The sequence below is a fragment of the Vigna umbellata genome, chromosome 4 (genome assembly GCF_029865625.1).
Source record: "Vigna umbellata cultivar VRB3 chromosome 4, Vumbellata_1.0, whole genome shotgun sequence".
NCBI lineage: Eukaryota > Viridiplantae > Streptophyta > Magnoliopsida > Fabales > Fabaceae > Vigna > Vigna umbellata.
Window position 1 is genome coordinate 5,024,460 of NC_142168.1, and position 22,638 is coordinate 5,047,097.

The 22,638-nt window shown below is 34.2% G+C and overlaps 1 protein-coding gene across 1 annotated transcript in view; it reads left to right on the plus strand.

Moving 5' to 3' along the window:
- Nucleotides 1–3,791: 3,791 nt before the first annotated feature.
- LOC124845099 (uncharacterized) overlaps nt 3,792–22,638 on the plus strand; it is a 44,760-nt gene continuing 25,913 nt past the window's right edge. Inside the window, exons 1-9 of the mRNA XM_088114020.1 lie at nt 3,792–4,164; nt 4,990–5,061; nt 5,154–5,243; nt 11,053–11,196; nt 11,341–11,395; nt 14,486–17,560; nt 20,249–20,482; nt 20,595–21,305; nt 21,523–22,335. Coding sequence (XP_087970146.1) covers nt 14,552–17,560; nt 20,249–20,482; nt 20,595–21,305; nt 21,523–22,335 — 4,767 coding nt within the window. The 5' untranslated portion in view covers nt 3,792–4,164; nt 4,990–5,061; nt 5,154–5,243; ... (1 more) ...; nt 11,341–11,395; nt 14,486–14,551. The remainder of the gene's footprint in view (nt 4,165–4,989; nt 5,062–5,153; nt 5,244–11,052; nt 11,197–11,340; nt 11,396–14,485; nt 17,561–20,248; nt 20,483–20,594; nt 21,306–21,522; nt 22,336–22,638) is intronic.

Here is a 22,638-nt window from a genome sequence, read left to right on the forward strand (position 1 = left end):
TTTTTGGGTCTTCCTCGCGTCCATATTCATACCAAATGATGAAGGAGGAAATAAGAAAAGAGATGACGCAGGAGATCACAAAGAAGGTTCGAGCAGAGTTGTATGATGAAGTTGCTGAAATATGGTTGCGCACCAGTTCCAGCAGTATTATGAGGATTATGGCAATCGTCCTCCGCCATCTCCTGTAGCGGAACATGTTGTGCCCCCTACAGGTAAACTTATTTATTTTTGGTTACTAATTTACTTTTTGCATAACCTAACATTTAATTTGACAGTAGAAACGGTAAAGGAAGTTGTTCAACTGTCGGTGCCCCAGGGGACGACATGGATGAAACTCATCCATGTCAGTTATATACTCTTTCTGATACTGGGACCATGCTAGTGGCTCGTGGTACAATTTATGAGACAATCACTATAGTGCATGGTGTACAACTTTTAGAAGATGAGTTCAAAGTCACGGTGGAGGAAGTTGTCATAGCGGATGTCGTTCTTCCTGTGCCTACAGATGAGTTATTCATTGTGGAAGAAGCATTTAAGTCCTTTGTCGCCTGGCCTAGACATTTGGTTGGTGATGTATCTAATCCCTCGGTAAACACTCGTACTATATACTTCTCAATTTTAATATTTACTTCTAATTGACGTTATAACATAACCACTTTTGCATTTAACAGCAGATAGGTCAAGAGGGAAGTCCTACACCGAAGAAGACTCATTTATCTGAGGATGACCCTCTTGGTGTGTTAGACGAGCTTGCTAAAATCATTTCAGATGTGCCGATGAATGTACACTAGGATTCTACTACATTTGGAAGAGAAGCTCAGATCCCATTGTACTTGCATCATCAAGATGTTAGGGAGCTTGCGTCGGGTAGAGAAGAAATTAATATTACACTCATTCAGTTGTGGATGATGTAAGTTTATGAAAACTTTTTTATATAATTCTATTTTATCAACTTACTTATATTAGATTATTTCTTCATTTTAGGTATATGTTTGATGTTAGTAACAAGAAGGGGTTCAACGATGTATATGGGTTCATTGACCCCTCTATGACTCATGAAAGAAATAAATTTTATGATATCAAAACATACATCACCATCTGCTTTGGAATGGGGAAGGAGATATATTTTCTCGCTTATATACATGGGTAAGTGAAGTTTATTAACTTCAACACATTCATTTATTAATTTTGGTATATGATTCATAAGTTATTACCTATTTCAGGTGTCATTGACAACTACTTGTGATCTCCATACCGGAGAACACTGCTGTCTGGTTTTGTTCATTGCAGAAGTCTCCTCCCAGCCCTCTTAGACATGTAGTAGATTGGTAAGAATCTCAATGTTTCGACTTTTTTGTTATATAAATGTATGCTAAAGGAATTTTCTTTAATAGTTCCCTTGCAACACATATGATGTTATCTGGGAGATCTACTGCTACAGTTAAAAAGCTTGCATGGGTTGCACTTAAGCTTTGGTATTTTAGTCCATACTTTGTTACATTTGCTTCCATTCAAATGATATTACTTAACATTTTATAATTAGGATGATATATTGTAGTGTAATAGACAAATTGGGTCATATGAATGTGGTTACTACGTTATGTTTTGGATGATGACCATCATTCGTGCACATTACACCAGTGGATGGGAAACGATAATATTTAGCTTTGAATTTTATTTTGTCTATAGTTTGGATTTCATATACACTAATTGAAATCATTGTGTTTTATGTAGAGATTTAATAGGACTGCTCCAATTCGAGAGAAGTCAATTCAACTTGTGAGGAAAATACTTGCTAAATATGTAATTCATTTATATTATATAATAGTATGTCGTACATATTACGATATAGTAAGTTCTAAGTTTATGTTTCTAAGTTGTTTTATGCTTTTCTACATTATTATAAGTTTAACTTTGTACATTGCATTGATTTATGCTTGAAACTTGATTTATGATTACATTGGATTGATTTATGCTTCTAAGAAGTTGATTTATGATTCCATTCAATATATTTATGTTTTAATATGATTTTCATTTAAAATATACGTTTCTGCATTATTCTGGAGTGTTTTGGCTATAAAAATATATGCAGGTCTGTTTCTGTGGTTGGGAATGTTGCAGAAACAAACCTCATTTTTTTAAAAAAATGTACTTATATGCCTCGGTTCAGGTCATAATCGAAGTCGAAAGACCCCTTACGGCCTCGGTTATGGTCAAACCCGAAGCAGAATGTCATGCAGATGAGAATAAAAAAAAAAGGTCTACTGCCTCGGTTCAAGCTACAACCGAGGCAGTAGAGTGGGACATATTGCCTCGGTTCCTGAACCGAGGCATAAAGTCCAACGAAAAAAAATTTTAAAAACCAAAAACTTTACTGCTTCGGTTAAGGATGAACCGAAGCAAAATCCTCTCTTTTTATGCCTCGGTTCTCAATCGAGGCCAAAAGTATTAGACTTTTTGCCTCGCCTGAATATGCTTCGATTCGAAAACCGGTGCCTATAGACAAAAGTAACCGTTGTCGTTTCCCCTGACTGTACTAGTGATATGAGCTTTTTTTTATGAGTAAATAAAATATAATTTTTTTATATGAGCAAATAAAATATAAAATAGATAAAACAATACCAAAACATAAATTTTTCTTATTTATTAGTAACATTTAGATACAATCAAGATAAGATAATGAGAATGAAGCTGAATGTTTAGTAGTAAAAGATGGCTGTGTGAAAAACGGGTATAATTGTTTGTAAGAAGTGAATTATTCTTTGGCTTTTATAATTCTTAAAATATTAATTATGGTGGCTAGTCTTGGGTGCAATAAAAACATACGTGATAATGAAGAAGGAAATATTCTTGATGAATTGACCACCTTCTTTGATCATCAATCAAAAGTAAGTTACTAAATAAGTTAAATAAGTTGTAGCACTATGCTCTAACTCTAAATTCATGTGGTTTAGTTTAGAAAATTCCGAATTTAAAGTACAGTAAAATGGTTGTGATGATTGGAATATATATTTTAAGAGATTAAATTGCTTGTTGTTTCTTGTTCAAAATCAATGGATACATGTTGTTTTTATGCAAAAGTTTTGGGTTTAGTAAGGGACATGGTTCATGGTTTTCTGTGGTATAAATATTGGTTTTCATGTGTATGATGTTTTATGCGAAAATATGAGGCTTGGCAGTGCATACATTGCTGGAGATAGTGCAGTAAATATTATGGTTATGATAATATGTAAAACAATGGATTTTAACATACACTGCAGTGATATTTCTTTGCTTAGAAAATTTATTGGTTAAATACTTAAAGTGTAACATTAAATATGTATATGGACTTGTTCCGAATGGACCGGTCGACATAGGAGCAGCCCCGCAACTCAGTGAATCACCGGTATTTTGCCCGCCTCTTACTACCAGCAGCTTTAGAGGATGGTTGTTTGTTGGGAAGTTCTCACAAGCTGCACATCAAGACCGTGTGTTCGGTAAGCAATAGGCCGGGTTACCATAGGGACGACCGCTTATGCCCGAACACACGGTAAACCTAGTCGTTAAAACGAAGATTAAGGTAAATCAAGATTAGAGCTATTGGGTTGGATTTGAGCCGTGATTAGCTTTTCACTAGGGCTGGGCAGAATTAACTTAAAATACTTAAACTATAGTTAATCCATACTTTTTTAAACTTAAAAAACTAATAATACATTAACTAAAAACTAATTAACTAATTAATAGTACAGTTTAAAAATACTAAACTATTTTATATTAAGTACAGTTAACTGTAGTGCAGTTTAGGTTTATACATCCTTTCCCAATCACAGCTTCATTTTGCTTTCTGCCTTACATCTCACTCGATGCTGCTGATGAAGGTTGCCGTTGTTGAAGGCTGCCGTCGAGGTTACCGTTGAAGGTTCGCTGCCGTCGAAGGTTCGTCATCGTCGAAGGTTCGCCGCCGTCGAAGGTTCGCCGCCGTTGAAGGTTCGCCGTCGTCGGAGGCTCACCGCTGTCGAAGGTTTTGCCGCACTCTACCGTCGCCGAACTGTCGAAGGTTCTTCTACATACCCTTTCGGAGTTCCTTTCCACTCTCTGGGTAAAAGAGTGGATTGCTCAACCTCCCTGTTCCCCCTCCACGTGGAACTCTCTACAATTTCTGTGTCCCCTCGTTCTACTTCGAAGGTATCTATCTCATTCGCAATTGTCTCGTTTCATGAATTGCAGAAGACACAATTCACCTGAATTTTAGTCCGTGCTTATGTGAGAGTACTAGGATTTGTCTTGTTAGTTGTCTTTGTTAACTCTTCTAACATGGTGAATTGTTTCGTTGATTAATCAAATCTGGTTTCCGGAGGGAATAGAGATGCTACGGAAAATAGAGAAAGAGAATCTATGCAGAATAAAGTTCGCACTGTTGATTTATGTCTTTTATACAAAAGTGTTTAACTTTGGGAACTGGGTAGTTTGTATGTTTTCTGGTTCTATAAAAGCATTCTTTGTGCAAATGGGATAGTTTGGGTGACTTGATATGGTGTTTAACATAAGGGACATTGAGGTAATTATGTGTTTGATGGCATTTGGAGTGACAATAACAGCATGAAGAGGAGGGAAGCAGAGAGGAATGGAGGGGGCTAAAATCTCCTTTCACTTAGTTTATCTCCCTTCTGAAAATTGAGGAATTTGAAGGAGAGAAAACAACTTTTAATTAATTACCCAAGCAATCTTCAATTTAAAGTTTTATTTCGCTAATGTAAGTATATGAATTATGTTTTATGATACGACTCAATGGTCTTTTAGTTCTCATAACTGGGAAATTGGGATCACATGGAAAATTTAATTTGGCATGGAATTAAGTGGCTGGATAATCAGTAGGTAGGAGTCACCAACTGCAAATTGGCTATTGCACTAAATGTATCATCATTGAGGTGACAGACGACCAAAAGGACTATTCTATTTGTCATAGTTTTTAGAATCTTATAATTTTGTAATGTTTTTTTTTCTCTGTAGAGTATATCCTCTGCACAGGCTAAAAGATTCACAAAATTCAGGGAAAGGAAAGGGCTTATTGAGAAAGATGTGGTAAGCTAGTGGAATAGATTTTAAATTTGAATGACTATAAATGAACAAATAAAAGATGGTAATGCAGTTTTAATTATCTTGTGCTTTTGAAGGTGAGAACTGATAGATCGATCCTTTCAAATATTCTACGAGATATACTGTTGACCTATTCATTTTACAACTTTGATCTTGGTTATTGCCAGGTAACTATGTCGTGCATTTTAGACTTAATTTTAATTGCTGTGAATATTATATATCTTGATTACCAAAATTTTGATCTTATTCTTTTTGGAAGTTGAGTCCTTATTTTTCCTTAAACAGAAGTGTTGAATCTTATGTTTATTTTGGAGCAACGCACATTTCATTATAATTTTTTTGAACTTTCTGTTTATTTTCAGAGCAAAAGAAACAAAAAGTTTTTGAAATAAAGACTGGAATTGATGAAGCTGAAGCTTTGGTACTTCTTTTTCTTCTGCATTGGAAAGCTGTATTTATTTTCTCTGTAGTCTGGTTCAGATGGTTTATTTAATGAATCTGTAGATTCGAAAAATGGACCTCGAAAAACCATAATGAGGACTATGTTAAGTTTAAGGATGCAATTAATCAACTTGTCACCGATGGCTTCACCTGTGTTCTTCTTTCCGATTGAACTTTTTCTCATCCTCTCTTAGCTTTAATTAACTCACAAATAGTAACAGATACATCAATTTTCTACACAGAATAATAATATCTGCAAATATTGAGTTTGCTTATCTGCTTATTTTGCCCCTCTGCAGCAACTCTTTTCTGCAATGTTAATAAACTCTCTTAGCAGATTCCCATTGTTTTCCATGTATAATTGGAAATTTGCAAAATTTAAGGACCAGTTTCCATTCTATCTCTGTTTGTGTGGATTTATCATTTTGAATTCTTTGTTTTCATCATTTACCCTGTTTTGACCTCAACATCTTATTTTCTGCCTATAGTTGCTGTCTTCTCTCAGGTTTAGAATAAAGGAAACTCTTTGGTGACCTTGCTCAAAACTGAAAGTTGCATGTTTACATGGAAACCATGTTCCTTTTTTTTCATATACATACACACACACACACACACACACACACACACACACACACACATATATATATATATATATATATATATATATTACTTTCATACAACAGAAGCTTCATTTGTTAATACAGTATGGTTTTTACACAACGAAACACCTTAAATTCTGGTTCAGATGGTTCAGATTCAAAGTTTTTATCAGGATGAAGTGCAGTTTTATTAATACAATTTTAATAGTTAGTGCTATAGTTGTTAGTGTTGTATAGTTAGTGCAGTTCTTGGTTAAAATTAGTATAATTCAGTTCAAAATTAGTATAGTTAGTAGTTTAGTTCAGTTTATAGTGTAGTTTAGTACAGTTAAGTATAGTTCAGTTCAGTACAGTTTAATAAAACAAAAGCAATTCAGTTCAGTTTTTCTGAACTATTTTTTAGTGCAATTTAGTTTTTCTGAACTAGTTTTTAGTTCAATACAGTTTTTAGTAGTGCAGTGCAGTTTAGTTTGATTTGCCCACCCCTACTTTTCACTAATCCCAAGTCCATAGAAAAAACTATAAATAGAGGTGAAAGGTAGGCAAGTTGCATTTCTACGCATTCATTACTGTCTCATTAAATCGCCAACAATTTTCGTACTAACTTTGGCATCGGAGCATCTTTGACAGGTTCTGGATGGTAAGAGTGGACAACAGGGCTTGGAGCATAACCGGACGGCAAGAAGACAAGAGTACAAATTGTGGAGGCATTTGGTAACTTAGTCCCAAATAACCGAAGCATTTTGGCGCCCACCGTGGGGCTGAGTTACTTGCAAAACCCAATGGTGACCACGAGGAGCTAGTAGCCGTCAGAGCCGAGTGTTCGGCGCGCCTTGCCCGAGAAGGCGTGGGAGAAAGGGGAGAACAAGAGAAGATCAAGGAGAGAGGCAAGGCCACCATGGAGGACCAGACAGAACATAGTAGTGAGTCGGACAAAATGTGGAGACCCACAGAGCCGGAGGTCGAAGGTAGTAAGGCTAAGTTTGTGCAAGCAGAGAGTGGTGCGAGGGACAAGCAGTTGGTAGTGAAGACCGAGTCCTCGTCAACGCTATTACTCCCCTTCGTGCAAGCCAACATGGACGTCCAAATATTGGAACAGTTCTTCCCACCTTAATTCAAAATATACAATGGGACTACGGACTCGAAGGCCCACATCAAAAACTTCTCGAACGCGATGGCGTTTCAGACGGGCAACGACGCCATTTGGTGCCGAGCGTTCTCATTATCGTTGGAAGGGGAGGCGCTTGAGTGGTTTAATTCACTCCCTCCCAATTCCATTGAGAACTTTGTCGACCTACAGTGTCTGTTAAACCGAATTGTGTCCAACAGCAATACTCAGGACCTGACCGTCTTTGAGTTGGTCACCTTAAAGCTAGGAAAGGAAGAAACGTTGAGAGCGTTCATGGATCACTATCAGAAGACCGTACGATGAGTGAAGGGCTTAATCCCGGAACTGTCCCTACATTACATCCTTCCCGCCCTTAAACCTGGATCGTTTAAAGACAATGTCTGTCGACGGGCCCCCAAAACCATGGAAGAACTACGGGAGAGGGCGACGGACGAGATAACGGTAGAAGAGATGAAGCTATCGTATAAGAAAGAGAGCCAGGAAAACAATGGAGAGAGGACGGATGAGGGAAAGTCGGGCGGTCAGGGTAGGAAGCCTAAAGGGTTCAAATAGAGAGAACCGCCCTGGGGACCCAAATTCCAACAACACACCCCTTTGAACGCCCCTCGGGAGAAGATTTTCCAGGAAGCGTTAAGCGCGGAACTGATCCCGAATCCTAAGAAGCAACCCACTCCACCAGGGGCGGATGGAAATAAACATTGCGTGTACCACAAGAACGTGGGCCACACTACGGAAGAATGTGTAACCCTGAAAGAAAAAATTGAGGAACTAATCCGTGCAAGGCAATTGAAAAAGTATGTGTGGGTTGACCGTCCCCACACGTCCACAGACCGTCCCAGTCCAAGACGAACCAACCCTAGGAAACCCGAGAGGCATGGAAGGATCAGAAGCAATCAGGCCGACCGTTCCCGGTCGGAAAGGCGACGAAGCAGGAGTCGCAGTAGGAGCCACGACCGTCCTCTACGGGACACATCAATACAATATCTGGCGGTTTCACTGGCGGGGGATCTTCTTCATCCGCCCGGAAGCACATTGTTCGAGCGTTACAATTTGTTCACTTGGTGGACAAGCCCCGACAGACGATGCCCCCATTACGTTCTCAAATGAAGACTTCCACACCCCTGATCCCGATCAAGGCGATCCAATGGTGATAACGGCGGAAATCGCCCGGTACGGCGTAAGCAAGGTACTGGTGGATCAAGGGAGTTCGGTGAACATCCTCTATTGGAAAACCTTCGAGCAAATGGACATATAAGAATACCTGATCCTCCCATACAACAAACAAATTGTGGGATTCGTAGGAGAGAAGGTCGACACCAGGGGATATGTAAATTTGCGTACAAGGCTGGGAACCGGTCGGAGCAGCGAGGAAAATAGGGTAAGATACTTACTGGTGGAGGCTAACACTTCCTACAACATACTACTAGGTCGTCCGTGTCTGAACGCCTTTGGAGCAATTGTATCAACCCCCCACCTCACGATGAAGTATCCCTCGGACAAAGGTACGATCTGTATCTTTCGAGCAGACCAAAAGACGGCTAAGGAATGTTATGCCGCGGGTTTGAAGCTTCACACCCACGTGGTGAAAAGAAGGACGGGTGGTTCAGAGGTGGCTATGGCCGACCTTGACCCAAGGACGAATACGGATGATCGGCTGGAGCCCCTCGGGGAGACGCAGCCAATCTTGATAGGGAAGGAAGCTTCCCAGATCACCATCATGGCTCGGGGACTAAAGCCTAGTTTGGATCAACAGTTCAGATGCAAAACTGCTTTAACTTCCGCCTCTCGACAAACGACACGTGTTTTCCCGCCCAAACCAAATCACGAATATCGGTAAGCGAAAACCCAATAAATTCGGCCCAAAAAGAATCCGTAAATCGTCAAAGCCCAATAATTGAGGGACAGACGCCTCACGTACCCACGATCAGCATTCCATCCGGCCTCAAACCCAACGTTCACTACGTGCACTAGGGCTTGGGGGACTTATGTACCGAATGGATTGGCCGACATAGGAGGATGGATGTTCGTTGGGAAGTTCACCGGTATTTCGCCCGCCTCTTACTACCAGCAACTTTGGAGGATGGATGTTCGTTGGCAAGTTCACCTCACAAGCTGCGCATCAAGACCGTCCGCTTGGTAAGCAAGGCCGGGTTACCATAGGGACGGTCGCTCATGCTTGGACGCACGGTAAACCTAGTCGTTAAAATGAAGATTAAGGTAAATTAGGATTAGAGCTATTGGGCTGGATTTGGGCTGTGATTAACTTTTTACTAATCCCAAGCCCATAGCAAAAACTATAAATAGAGGTCAGAGGTGAGAGGTAGGAAGGTTGCATTTACTACGCATTCATTACTGTCTCATTAAATCGCCAACAGTTTTCGTACTTACTTTGGCATCAGAGAATCTTTGACAGGTTCCCCCCGGACGGTAGGAGTGGACAATAGGGCTTGGAGCATAACCAGACGACAAGAAGACAAGAGTATAAATTGTGGAGGCATTTGGTAACTTAGTCCCAAATAATCGAAACAAGGTTGTTTTGGGTTATATATTGATGATTTTTGGTGCTTGGCAGGAGAAATAATTGCTATTAAACTGTTTTTGTTTTATTATTTAAGGTTGAAGTATATAGACGGTTTTGGGTTATATATAATGGAAATAGTTCTTATACTTTGTTTCGATTATTGGGGCTGAGTCACCAAACTCCTCCATAATTTGTCTTCTTGTCGTCCAATCTCGCTCCAAGCTACATTGTCTCACTCTTACATCCGGGAGGGAACATGTCAAAGATCCTCCGATGCCAAAGTAAATGCAACACTTCTACCACTTACTTTTGACCTGTATTTATAGTTTTCATCAGGGGCTTAGGATTAGTGAAAAGTTAATCACAATCCAATTCTAGCCCAATGACACTAATCACTATTTACCTTAATCCTAGTCTTAATGATTCAGTTCTCCTATCGGCCGATCATGTACAACCGTCCGGTATGATTGGTGTCGACATTGCTCTCTGGACCGTCCGGTCCGTATGGTACATAGTTATTACTCACCCGAGTGGAAGGATGAACGGTCGAGTAGAACGTCGCGCAATTAGTGTTTATGCAAGTTGTCCGATAATGCTATCAGAGGAGTAAAAACGATTGAAAAAACACCAAGTGGTTAGATTGATGCCGGTGCTGCTCTCGGGACTGCCCGGTTCGTATGGTACACACTTTTTTATTGTTTGATAAATTGAATATATTTTTTTATTATTTCATAAATTAAATATATTTTTTTATTCTTTCAACAAGGTGATGATTCAAATGAGTCCAAGTCTCTTTGATGATGCTTGGCACGATATTAATAAAAGAAAGTGGTGGAAATGTAAAGGGATATATATGACCTACTATTTTTGTCGGTAGCACTTTGTATAATATATACTTGTCCAAATACGTCTGAATGTAGTGATAATAAATAGAGATGGCCAATAGATTCAAAGAATACAAATACAATAATTGCGTCTACAGCTATTGCCACCTAATTGTGGTTAGGAAGAATAAAATATTAAATTTTAAGTATTAATTAAAATAGCATGAAGACGAAGTTAATAATTAAGAATTTACATAAACAAAGTTGGAACGTTCTCTCTTTCTCAGAAAGAAGCCTTTTTCGTTTTTTATGTTTATTTTTGTAATATGTTTCTAAATTTATAAAACAACTTGCAATATGTTTCGAAAGTCAACAACACAACTTTTCTATATCAGAAGAACAACAAATGAGAAGGAGTCACATGCAACTAACCATATATTCATCTTTATTTATTCCTCGTAGAACGACACCAACACTCTCTTTCTTCTCCTAAAATCTGATTTACATCTTCAACTGTGTGTTTGAAAGAACCATACTCTTCAAACTACCAACTTTCATCCTCTGCAGAAACTGATTTTCTTAGATCAGCTCAGTGCAACACAATCTGTAAGTCTTCTTCTATTCTCAACACACTTTTGAGTTCACACATCTCCTTTTCTTTCTTTTTCATTATTTAACTTCTTCAACTTTTCTTAATTACAAGGCTTTCTGAATTATTCAACCAAACTCTACAACATCTTTTTTCTCCAGGAAACCCTGTAAAAGACTCAGATGCATTAAGTCAGAACTGTCAAATTCATACAAGGTAAAACACTATGATATAAACCTCTCTCTCTCTCTATATATATATATATATGTGTGTGTGTGTGTGTCTACAGCTTCAGTGACTCACCTGCAGTACAGTTTTTTTTTCATATTTCTATTTTTTTTTATTATTTATGTTCATTATGCTTTACTTAGTTTAAATTATGACTATTATTAATATTATTTTTGTGAGCATCTTTCTTCTTTAAGAATAAATATGTGGAAGAGTAGGAACAAGAATGGCATTGAATTTGTTTAAAAGTGTTATAAATATGTGATGCATCCTTTGATACTCTCAAGTATAAATATGTCATTGAAATCATAAATAAATTATTTAAATTTTATACGTAGAAAAACACATTATGATAAAAAAAAGTAGAGAGACTCACAAAACATCATTAACTTTAGACAGCCACCAACCCAGCGCATAAGCCACCATTATTTCAATTATTATTTTATTGGCGCTAAGAGATATTTGCCCAACACTTCTTTGAGTGTTTTTATTTTCATTTTTATGAAGGATTATAATTTTTTAAAATTTTCTTTAGGGATATTACACTTCTGGGTATAATATCTAATATGAAAAATCAAGCAAGAGAGAAAACCCAATTAAGGTTATGACAAGTACTTTTAATTTTTTTGTTAATATTAATATTTTTATTTATTATAATAAAATAAATAATTAATATAATACTATAAAAATAAAAGTTAAAAATTAAATTTTCAATATTAGATACCACAAATTGTTTATTTCGATTTATTCATATTATACAATTGATATGATTTACAAATCATAATTCTTAAAAGTTATTAGTCTTTGTTGTAACTATCATTTTAGGACAGGTAATATTTTGATATCGACCAAAAACAGGTAATAAAAGCTGTGAACAACACAACTTTTTTATATCAGAACAACAAACAAATGAGAAGGAACCACAGGCAATTAACCAACACTTTCTTCTGTTAAAATCTGATTCACATTCTTCAAAAACTGATTTTCTTATATTACTTCAGTGCAACACAATCCGTAAGCCTCTAGTTGCTTCAAAGGAGAGTGATCCTTCCATTTAAAATATTTTTATTATTTTAAATGATAATTTTAATTTTATTTTAAGATCATATATATATATATTATATTAACAACAAAAATAACAATTATTACACATTCTTTATTAACATAAAATATGGCTTTTATACAGCAAAGTCGTGAAGATTCAATTTTTTTCACAAACAAATCTCCCATCTTGTCTTTTTGTAATCAATAATTTGTACTATTTAAAGTAATTATATTTGTTTTTGTCTACGTTCAAACAAGTAAATATAGGTCCAAAATAGATTCACTAACCATGAGGGAAACAACACACCAACTAAAACTACTAAAGTATGTCATAAAAATAATTTTTCTAAACTTGCAAATATTTATGAGGAGTAACAATAATAAAATAGCAACAATAATTATAAAAGAACACTAATATTTTTAACATGAGAAAACTTTCGTGAGAAATAAAAACTCACGGACACAAACCAATTAATCATACTTCATTAAGATCAAATATGGGTATAATAAAGTAAAAGACCACAAACAAGTGATTAAAATCGACCAATACACCTGAGCAATAATGTTCTGAAATATTAATAACAAAAAAAAAGAAGCAACTGTAAGAGACAAATTTCCCTACTCAGAAATTTTAAATTGACGATCTCAACGGTCAAACTAATAAACTATATGTCACCAACGTGCTACAAAAATTTCAGTGTAGTTTAATGGTGAATGAAGCAACAATCACAATTTTATAAAACGAGATTAGGTGAAATTGTTAACAAATTTTATCTATCTTTTTTTCTTACAAAGACTACAACTTTTTCATACTCTCTTCACCTAAAAGACCTCTCTCCTCTTAGATTATGTGAGAGAAAACGAGTATAACTAAGTTGGACTTTTCATACCCAATTGGAATCCAACCTAACAAAAAAATACCCTATCACCAAATTTGAAAATAATGAATGTATGGATAAACAAATGATAAAGAACTAATTGAGTTTTAAAATTTAAATAAAAATTATATAATTTTATATCAAATTTGTATCGAATCTTGTATTTATTTATATTTTTTTAGTTAAAAATATTGTGTTAAAAGTTTTATTACTTATATAACTTATTAAAGAAACCTAATTAACTAAGATAAAAATAGACCAAAAATTAGAAATAGAATAAAAGATCAAAATGTATCTCGTAATATACTAATATTTACACTCAAATTTTACTTTGTAATTTTATAACAAAAATATAAATATAAAGACTATGAACCCCTAATTAAGCACAATAAAATAAATTATGTCTATGTTATAAGTTGACGTCAATAACCCTTACATACTAGGTTTTATTTTTTAAATAAAAGCCAAAAAAAAACACTCAAAACACAGCTAAAAAATCTTAATTTACAATAATAGACACTAATAGGAATGACAATAGATTGTACTGGACACACATCCTACCTGCAAAGATAAAAGATAAATCCAACTAGTTTCTTGTCTCCTTATCATTAAGATATCTTTTTTTAAAAAAAAATTATAAATTTTTAAAATAAAATCTAAATAAAATATATAATATAATATAAATTAAATTAAATTAAATATAAAAAAAATTAATTTTAATCAAATTGAACCTAACAAAATACAAATTAAATTTTAATTTTAATTAATTAAATTTAATAAAATATAAATAAATTTTAATTATTTTTTTGCAAATACCAAATATTCGTAGGTATGAGTAATATAATACCCATACTCAAATAATTTATAGATGGATATTAAAATGATCGTCATCAGTTATATGTGAGTAAAACTATTCATCATGAATTTTATCTACAGATAGTCCAGAATACATAATTTTTGTCATTATTTCTAGATACCACTCTATGGAGTATACAAGTGACATTGGAAATAATAGACGCCACTCCACCTATAAATGTGACTATAAATGTAACTTGTTAATTTTTCATTAACGACCTTATGATGCCCTTTTAATGTTGTGTTTATTTATAAATTATTTTAATATTTATAAATGAAATTTTGCATTTGTATTATTTAGGAGAAATAGGACTAATCGTAGTAATAAGCAAACAATTAAGACGAAAACGACCATTATCAAGGGACCATGGATCCAATTGTCTCTACAGCTACAGAAAGTGCACTTAATATTTCAGTAAGTGTGGTCAAACGACAAGTGGGTTACTTTTTTAATTACAAAGACAAATTTAAAGAGTTGGAATCTTACATTGAGAAGTTGGAACATAATAAGGAGAGACTACAACATCAAGTTGATAGTGCACTAAGGAGTGCAGAAGAAATTGAGAAGGACGTTCAACGTTGCTTAACCCTCATGGATGATAAGATAAAAGAATATAAAGGATATATTAATGATGATTGTCATGCAAAGACAATTTGCTCAATTGGTTTCTTTCCAAATAATTTCCGACTGAGGTATCAACTGGGTAGAAAAGCTACAAAGATGGTGGAGGAAATCATAGAAGATGAGCTTTGGAAAACTTCTTTTGACAATGTTTCGTACCAAGAATTTCAATCCATTGATGCTACTTTTTCAAACAATGGTTATGAAAGTTTTGCATCAAGAAATAAAACTATGGAGATGATCATGAAAGCACTGCAAGACTCTAGAGTTGGTATGATTGGAGTTTATGGGCCTGGTGGTGTGGGTAAGACCACTTTAGTCAAAGAAATTGCTAAGAAAGCTCGAGAAAAGAAGTTGTTCAAGATAGTCATCATAGCAAATATTACAGAAAATCCTGACTTCAAAAAAATTCAAGAGCAAATTGCTGTCATACTAGGAATGAAATTGGAAGGGGAAAGTGAGATTGCAATAACAGATCGTATTCGAAAGAGGTTAAAGAATGAAAAGGAGAACACCCTTATTATCCTTGATGATCTTTGGGGTGGATTGGACTTTAATAAACTTGGGATTCCATGTAATGATGATGCAAGCCAACAAGAAGTCAATGACATGTCTGATTTTGGTTCCAACAATGACATATCTGATTTTGGTTATAATAAGACAAAAATGAAAGAGTTGTCAAAAGTTGATTTGGATAAGATGAAAAGGGAAAAGTTGTCTAACGATTATAGAGGAGGCAAAATTCTTCTAACATCTAGATATAGACAAGTATTATGTAATGAAATGGATGTGCAAGAAAGCTCAATTTTTCCGGTAGGAGTCCTTGATGAAAAGGAATCGGAGACTTTGCTTAAGAAAGTTGCTGGTGTGAAAAATTCTGAGTTTGATAGGAATGCTATTGAAATTGCCAAATGGAGCGCTGGGTTTCCAATAGCCTTAGTTTCCATAGGAAGGACACTAAAGAATAAAAGCTTATCCACATGGGAAGATGTCTGTCAACAAATTAAAAGACAAAATTTTACATCAGAATGGGGATTTACTGACTTCTCAATAAAGTTGAGCTATGATCATCTAAAAAATGAGGAGCTTAAGTGCATTTTCTTACAGTGTGCAAGAATGGGAAATGATGCTTTGATTATGGACTTGGTGAAATTCTGTGTTGGTTTGAAGTTACTTCCAGGCGTCCACACATTTACAGATGCGAAGAGAAGAATAAAGGAGATGATACAAGAGCTAGAACAATGGAGTTTGTTGGTGAAAAGTTATTCTATTGACCGCTTCAACATGCATGACATTGTGCGAGATGTTGCTCTTTCAATATCATCCAAGGAAAAACATGTGCTTTATATGAAAAATGCAATACTTGATGAGTGGCCTCACGAAAATGACTTTGAAAGGTACTCTGCCATTTTTGTACACTTCTGTGACATCAATGATGAGCTTCCTGAGAGTATACATTGTCCTCGACTTGAAGTCTTACATATTGACAATAAAAATGAATCTTTTGAAATACCAGATGAATTTTTTAAATCTATGGTTCGACTCAGAGTGTTGATACTGACTGGTATTAATTTATCTTGCTTACCTTCATCAATTAAATGCCTAAAAAAGTTGAGAATGCTTTGTTTGGAGCAATGCACTTTAGGAAAGAACCTATCAATCATTGGTGAGTTGAAGAATTTAAGAATCCTTACTTTTTCAGGATCTAATATAGAAAATTTGCCTCTTGAATTTGGGCAATTGGATAAGCTTCAATTTCTTGACATAAGCAATTGCCTAAAACTAAGACAAATAACTTCCAATATCATACCGAGGATGGCCATTTTAGAGGAGTTTTATATCAGAGACAACTTGATTATATGGGAGGCTGAAGAGAATATGAAAAGTGAATATGCTAGTCTCTCTGAGTTGAGGCACTTGAATCAGTTACAAAATCTAGACATACACATCCACAGTTCTTCACATTTTCCGCAGAATTTGTTTTTTGACAGGTTGAATAGTTACAAGATTGTCATTGGTGAATTCAACTTGTTTAACTTGCTTAAAGTGGGAGAATTCAAAGTCCCTGACAAGTATGAGGAGGTGAAATTTTTGGCATTAAACCTGAAAGAAGGTATCGATATTCATTCTGAAAAATGGATTAAAATGTTGTTCAAAAGTGTTGAATGTTTGTTGTTGGGAGAACTCAATGATGTTGAAGATATTTTCTATGAATTAAATGTTGAAGGATTTCCAAATTTGAAACATTTATCCATTGTAAACAATTTTGGCATTAAGTATATTATCAATCCAAGGGAGCGGTTTCACTCTTTAGTCGCTTTTCCAAAATTAGAGTCCATGTGGCTTTACAAATTGGATAATTTGGAAATAATATGTGACAATCAGCTTGTAGAGACCTCTTTCCGCAATTTAAAGGTCATCAAGATTCAAACATGCATTAAATTGGTAAACCTTTTCCCATTTTGCATGGTTAGACTCCTCACTAAGCTTGAAACAATGCAAGTGTGTGACTGTGATTCTTTGAAGGAGATAGTTTCAAAAGAAAGACAAACTCAAACTATGAGTGATGAGATGATTGAGTTTCCCAAGTTACGACAATTAACATTAAAGTCTTTACCAACATTTATTTGTTTATATGTCGTTGATGAGATGCTTGGTAGTTTACCATTGCTGCAAGGCCACGAGAACACAAATATTGTTACTAACGCTGAGCATGGGGTCACCAATTCTTGCCTTCCACTCTTCAATGAAAAGGTTCGTAAAACCTTATCATAATTACATGTGTAATGTTTAATTTGTATGTTGTTATTGCCTTAAAAGAAGCATAAAAATACTATTCATTTAATTTCTTTTCATGTTAGAATATTAGGATAGATTGAGGAGTTTTGTGGGATGAATAGTAATTTAGTAAATATATATTATAGAAGGAAAACTTCAGAGATGATGAGGAATGTGGAGTAGTTTTGAATAAGGTAACAATTGCTCTAATGGAAAGAAACTGTATTGAGTTTATGAACTTGTATACAATGAAAGATATATATATGTATGTGATATATAAAATTATAAATCATTATAAGCCTCAATTTATAGAGAGAGACTTATAATGATTTATAATTTTTCAGAACTTTTCTATAATATAGGTTCTTAGAAAAAAGAATATTTAACTTATTTTTTTAGATTGCTCGGATAATGTGTGTGCATATATATATATATATATATATATATATATATATATATATATATATATATATATATATATATATATATATATATATATATATACCGAGAGAGGAGGAGAGTGGGAAGGAGGTGTGTGCATATAAACATATTTGAAACCATGCATCTTGAACTTATTTGGTAAAGTGTAAATATTTTTATTTTTTGAGATAAATATTGTTTCTTTTTGTTGGTTGACCTTTATGTCGAGAAGTAGTTCATCAATTCAAGGTTGGTGATATTGATTGTTTTTATCATGTCTTGTTTGAATTCCATCGTCATCTTCCTATTGTTTTATGTGTAGATAAGATCATTTACGAGAAACAACAAAAGTATCAAACTGACATTGGGTCCTGATGTATAATGTTGACTTATTCTTGCTTATCTGAAATCCTTAATTGGAGCTTATTAATTATGTTATACCATGTTGGAGGAACTTGTTTTAAGTTATATGGAACTTTTCTTAGCCTTAGCATTTTAGCTTCATCAAATTTGCTTACAAATCCTCTTTGTTGCACCACATGTATTTCTTCTTCAAGAACATCATTTACAAAGCTTATTTGAAATCCAAATAGTGAATGCTCCATCCTTTTTGTGTTAAAAGAGCTATTAGAGCTCTTGTGTCCAGGTGAGCAACTACGTGAATGTCTAATTATAGGCAATTCTAGATTGCTACCAACCTAGCTTTATGCTTTTGTAAGCTGCCGTAGGGATTTAGTTTTGCTTTATAAATCCATTTAAATTCAATGATATATTTTTCATATGGACAATCTTCGAGTTCCCACTATAACAAAAAAATCAATTTTTTCTATGGACAGAATCAGTACATTGCATAAAATCGGTATGTAATTAGATATTACTCACGGATTACATTTGAAAAATCTGCATGTAATATAGACGTCATTAATCTTACATACACAAAAACTGTATAAAACGTTACATACGAAATTATGTATAAATAATAGAATCCATAAAAGATTACATATAAATTATTTTGTATGTAATTCTGAGTGAAATACATATATGAAATATGAAATATGAAATAATCCGTATGTAAGTTACATATAAAATAATTCATAGATAATTTATTGAAAATACATAGTTATGTTATGTTACATAGGACATAATTCATGGGTGAATTAAATAAAAAGAAAATTGTAGATAATATTGGATAAGTTACATACTAAACAATCCGTAAATAATATTAGGTGAACTACATGCAATTATTTCCAAAATCTTTTTTAGTCACATCCCTTTCTATGTTTCCACCACATCAATACCTCTTCCTTTTGACTCCATTAGTGCGTTGTTTCTTGATTGAACTTTCACTTTGACGAAGTGCCCAATATCCCTCAAGTTGCTATTATTTTGGCCATGTCGTTATTGCATCCCAATCCAAGAATCAATTTCCATTTGTTCCATCATTAGAATCTCGAGTAGCCTAAGAAAGATGTTGCTCGAGGTCAAGCTCCAAGAACCAATTTCCATGAGTTCAAATTTCTTATAGTGTTGACACCGTGGCTTTTTATAATGTGCTCCACACCTCTTTGACAATTACGTCATTCCTTACTCTTGGAAAAATAACATCAACAATGACATTTTTGTTTAAACTTATGACGATGGGTTGAACCATCTTCAAAGGTTCATTTTAACCATTGTTAAAAGCTCCTTTTACACTAGTGAATCATAATTTTATCCAATTAAAATAGGTACAAAAGTAGATGAAGAAGGATCCATATTGGCCATTTCTTAGAAAATTTTTGAGATTGATACGGAATATCGTAGGAAAGTCTTTTTCAGAAATAGTTGGGTATTACATCTACGCCTACTAGATTACCATGTGTAACTTTGGTAACACTATTAGAATTTAAGGAGAGTTTGACAAGCTTAGTGAGGTGAGTAGCATTGTAGTAAATATATGTTGTAGAAGGTAGATTTGGAAACGGTGGGTAATGGAGGAGTTTTACATAAGGTAGTGACTGATTTTATGGAACTAAACTTTATTATGTTTTATAAAGTTACTTGAGCATATTGAAAAATTTCACCACATATATAGGCATGAGATTGTTTCTTCACAATGATCTAGAATTTCTTAGAACTTCACCTAATTTTAGTTTTTTTACTTTAACTTTATAGAAGTTGCATCATAATTTAACATTTCTATTGGGAAAAACATATCGTTTGAAATGAAATCTTCTTGTTATGACATTTTATGTGCTCTTACAGGTTTCAATCCCCAAATTAGAATCTTTGGAGTTATCCTCAATCAACATCCAAAAGATATGGAGTGACCAATATGACCATTGTTTTGAAAATTTGCTCACATTGAATGTGACCGATTGCGGTAATTTAAAGTATTTACTATCATTCTCTATTGCTGAAAGTTTGGTGAATCTTGAAAGCATTTTTGTAAGTGGATGTGAAATGATGGAAGATATATTCCGTCCGGAAGATGCAGAGGTGTGTGGATTCATTTAATATTGAGTTTGATTAATGTTATCCTTTGTTGTTTGATATATTAAGTAATCAGGTCTTTTAATTGCTCACCTATAAAGTATTTTTATTGTAACAGTATATTGATGTTTTTCCTAAGTTGAAGAAAATGGAGATTATCTGCATGGAGAAACTCTGTACAATTTGGAAATCTGATATTGGTTTACATTCCTTTAGTAATTTGAACTCTTTGATGATAAGAGAGTGCCATAAACTTGTTAAAATTTTTCCTAATTATATGGGGCAAAGATTGCAAAGCCTTCAAAGCTTGACAGTTAAAGATTGCAAATTGGTTGAAAACATATTTGATTTTGCAAATATTCCGCACACTTGTGATATTATTGAAGCAAATTTGGGTAATATATTTCTAGAAAACCTGCCAAATTTGGTGAACGTATGGAAGGGTGACACTGGTGAAATACTCAAATGTAATAATTTGCAAAGCATAAGAGTTTATGTGAGTCCAAAATTGAAATATCTCTTTCCAGTTTCTATTGCCAATGACCTACAAAAACTAGAAGTCCTTGAGATATGGGATTGTTGGGCAATGACAGAGATTATTGCTTTGGACAAACATTCAAGTGCAACTGCTATCACCTTTAAATTTCCTCATCTAAACACTCTATCATTAATAGACTTGCATGAATTGAGGAGTTTCTACTCAGGAATTCATACTTTAGAGTGGCCACCATTAAAGAAATTGAAAATAGTCGACTGTAGCATGCTCAAAGGATTGACTTCAGAAATCACAAATTCATCAGAACAACCAATTGTTTTAGCAACAAAAAAGGTACATAAAGTTCGTTCAGATACAAATCATAAGTTCTTTTTTGAAGCTTGTTCTTGGAAATATAGAATATGTCCTGTTTTTTATGAAAAGCGTGAATCCGCAACCTTTAAGAAGGATGTGAGATTACGTCTTTTATTTCTTAAATCAAAATAATAAATTATGATTCAACTAGTATGCTTTAATACTAACAATAAGTCTTTTTTATTAATTTATTTAGGCAATATATAATTTGGAATACATGTGGGTGAGCTTGAAGGAAGCAGAGTGGTTGCAAAAATACATTGTTAATGTTCACAGAATGCACAAACTAGAAGAACTTAATCTGTACCGGTTGAAGAATAATGAAGTTCTCTTTTGGTTTCTTCACAGACTTCCCAATTTGAAAAGTTTAACATTGGGACTTTGTCACATGAAAAGAATTTGTACTCGTGAGAGTCTTAGTTCACCTGAAAAAATAGGTGGTGTTATGCAACTTAAAGAGTTAAAATTACTTCGCATGTGGTTTCTAGAGGAGATTGGTTTTGAGCATGATGTGCTTCTTCAAAGGGTAGAACGCTTAATCATCAGTGGATGCAAAAAATTGAGAAATCTAGCATCATCCTCGGTATCTTTTAGTTACTTAACATCCTTAGAAGTGGTGAACTGTATGATGAGGAATTTAATGACACTCTCAACTGCTAAAACCTTAAATCAACTCACAACGATGAAGGTAAGTTCATGTCCATTAATTGTGGAAATTGTTGCAGAAAATGAAGAGGAAAAAGTACAAGAGGTTGAGTTTAAACAATTAAAATCATTAGAATTGGTGTCTCTACAAAATCTCACAAGTTTCTCTAATGTTGAGAAGTGTGACTTAAAATTCCCACTACTAGAAAAATTAGTAGTAAGTGAATGCCCTCAAATGAAAAAATTATCTGAAGTACAAAGTGCTCCAAAGCTACAAAAGGTACATGTTGAACCAGGAGAAAAAGACAAATGGTATTGGGAAGGTGATTTGAATGCCACTCTACAAACACATTTCACAAACCAGGTATGCATTAAAGTATGTTGATCATCACAAATTTTCATTGCATCATACTCCATAGACAATTTAATGTTGATAATTCAATTCTTTTGCAAAACATAAATAATATGAAGCATGGACATTATGTCGTTTTGTACATATTTAAGTAATTTATTTCCTAGTTTCATTAGGTCAAGGTTTATGGATTGTATTATCAAGTTGGATTTGATATCCAAATGTCTAGCATAATTTCACAATCAAATTTGTGTAAACGATGACTTTTATCATATACTCTTCAAATTATTTGAAACAATTTCCACTTTTTTCATT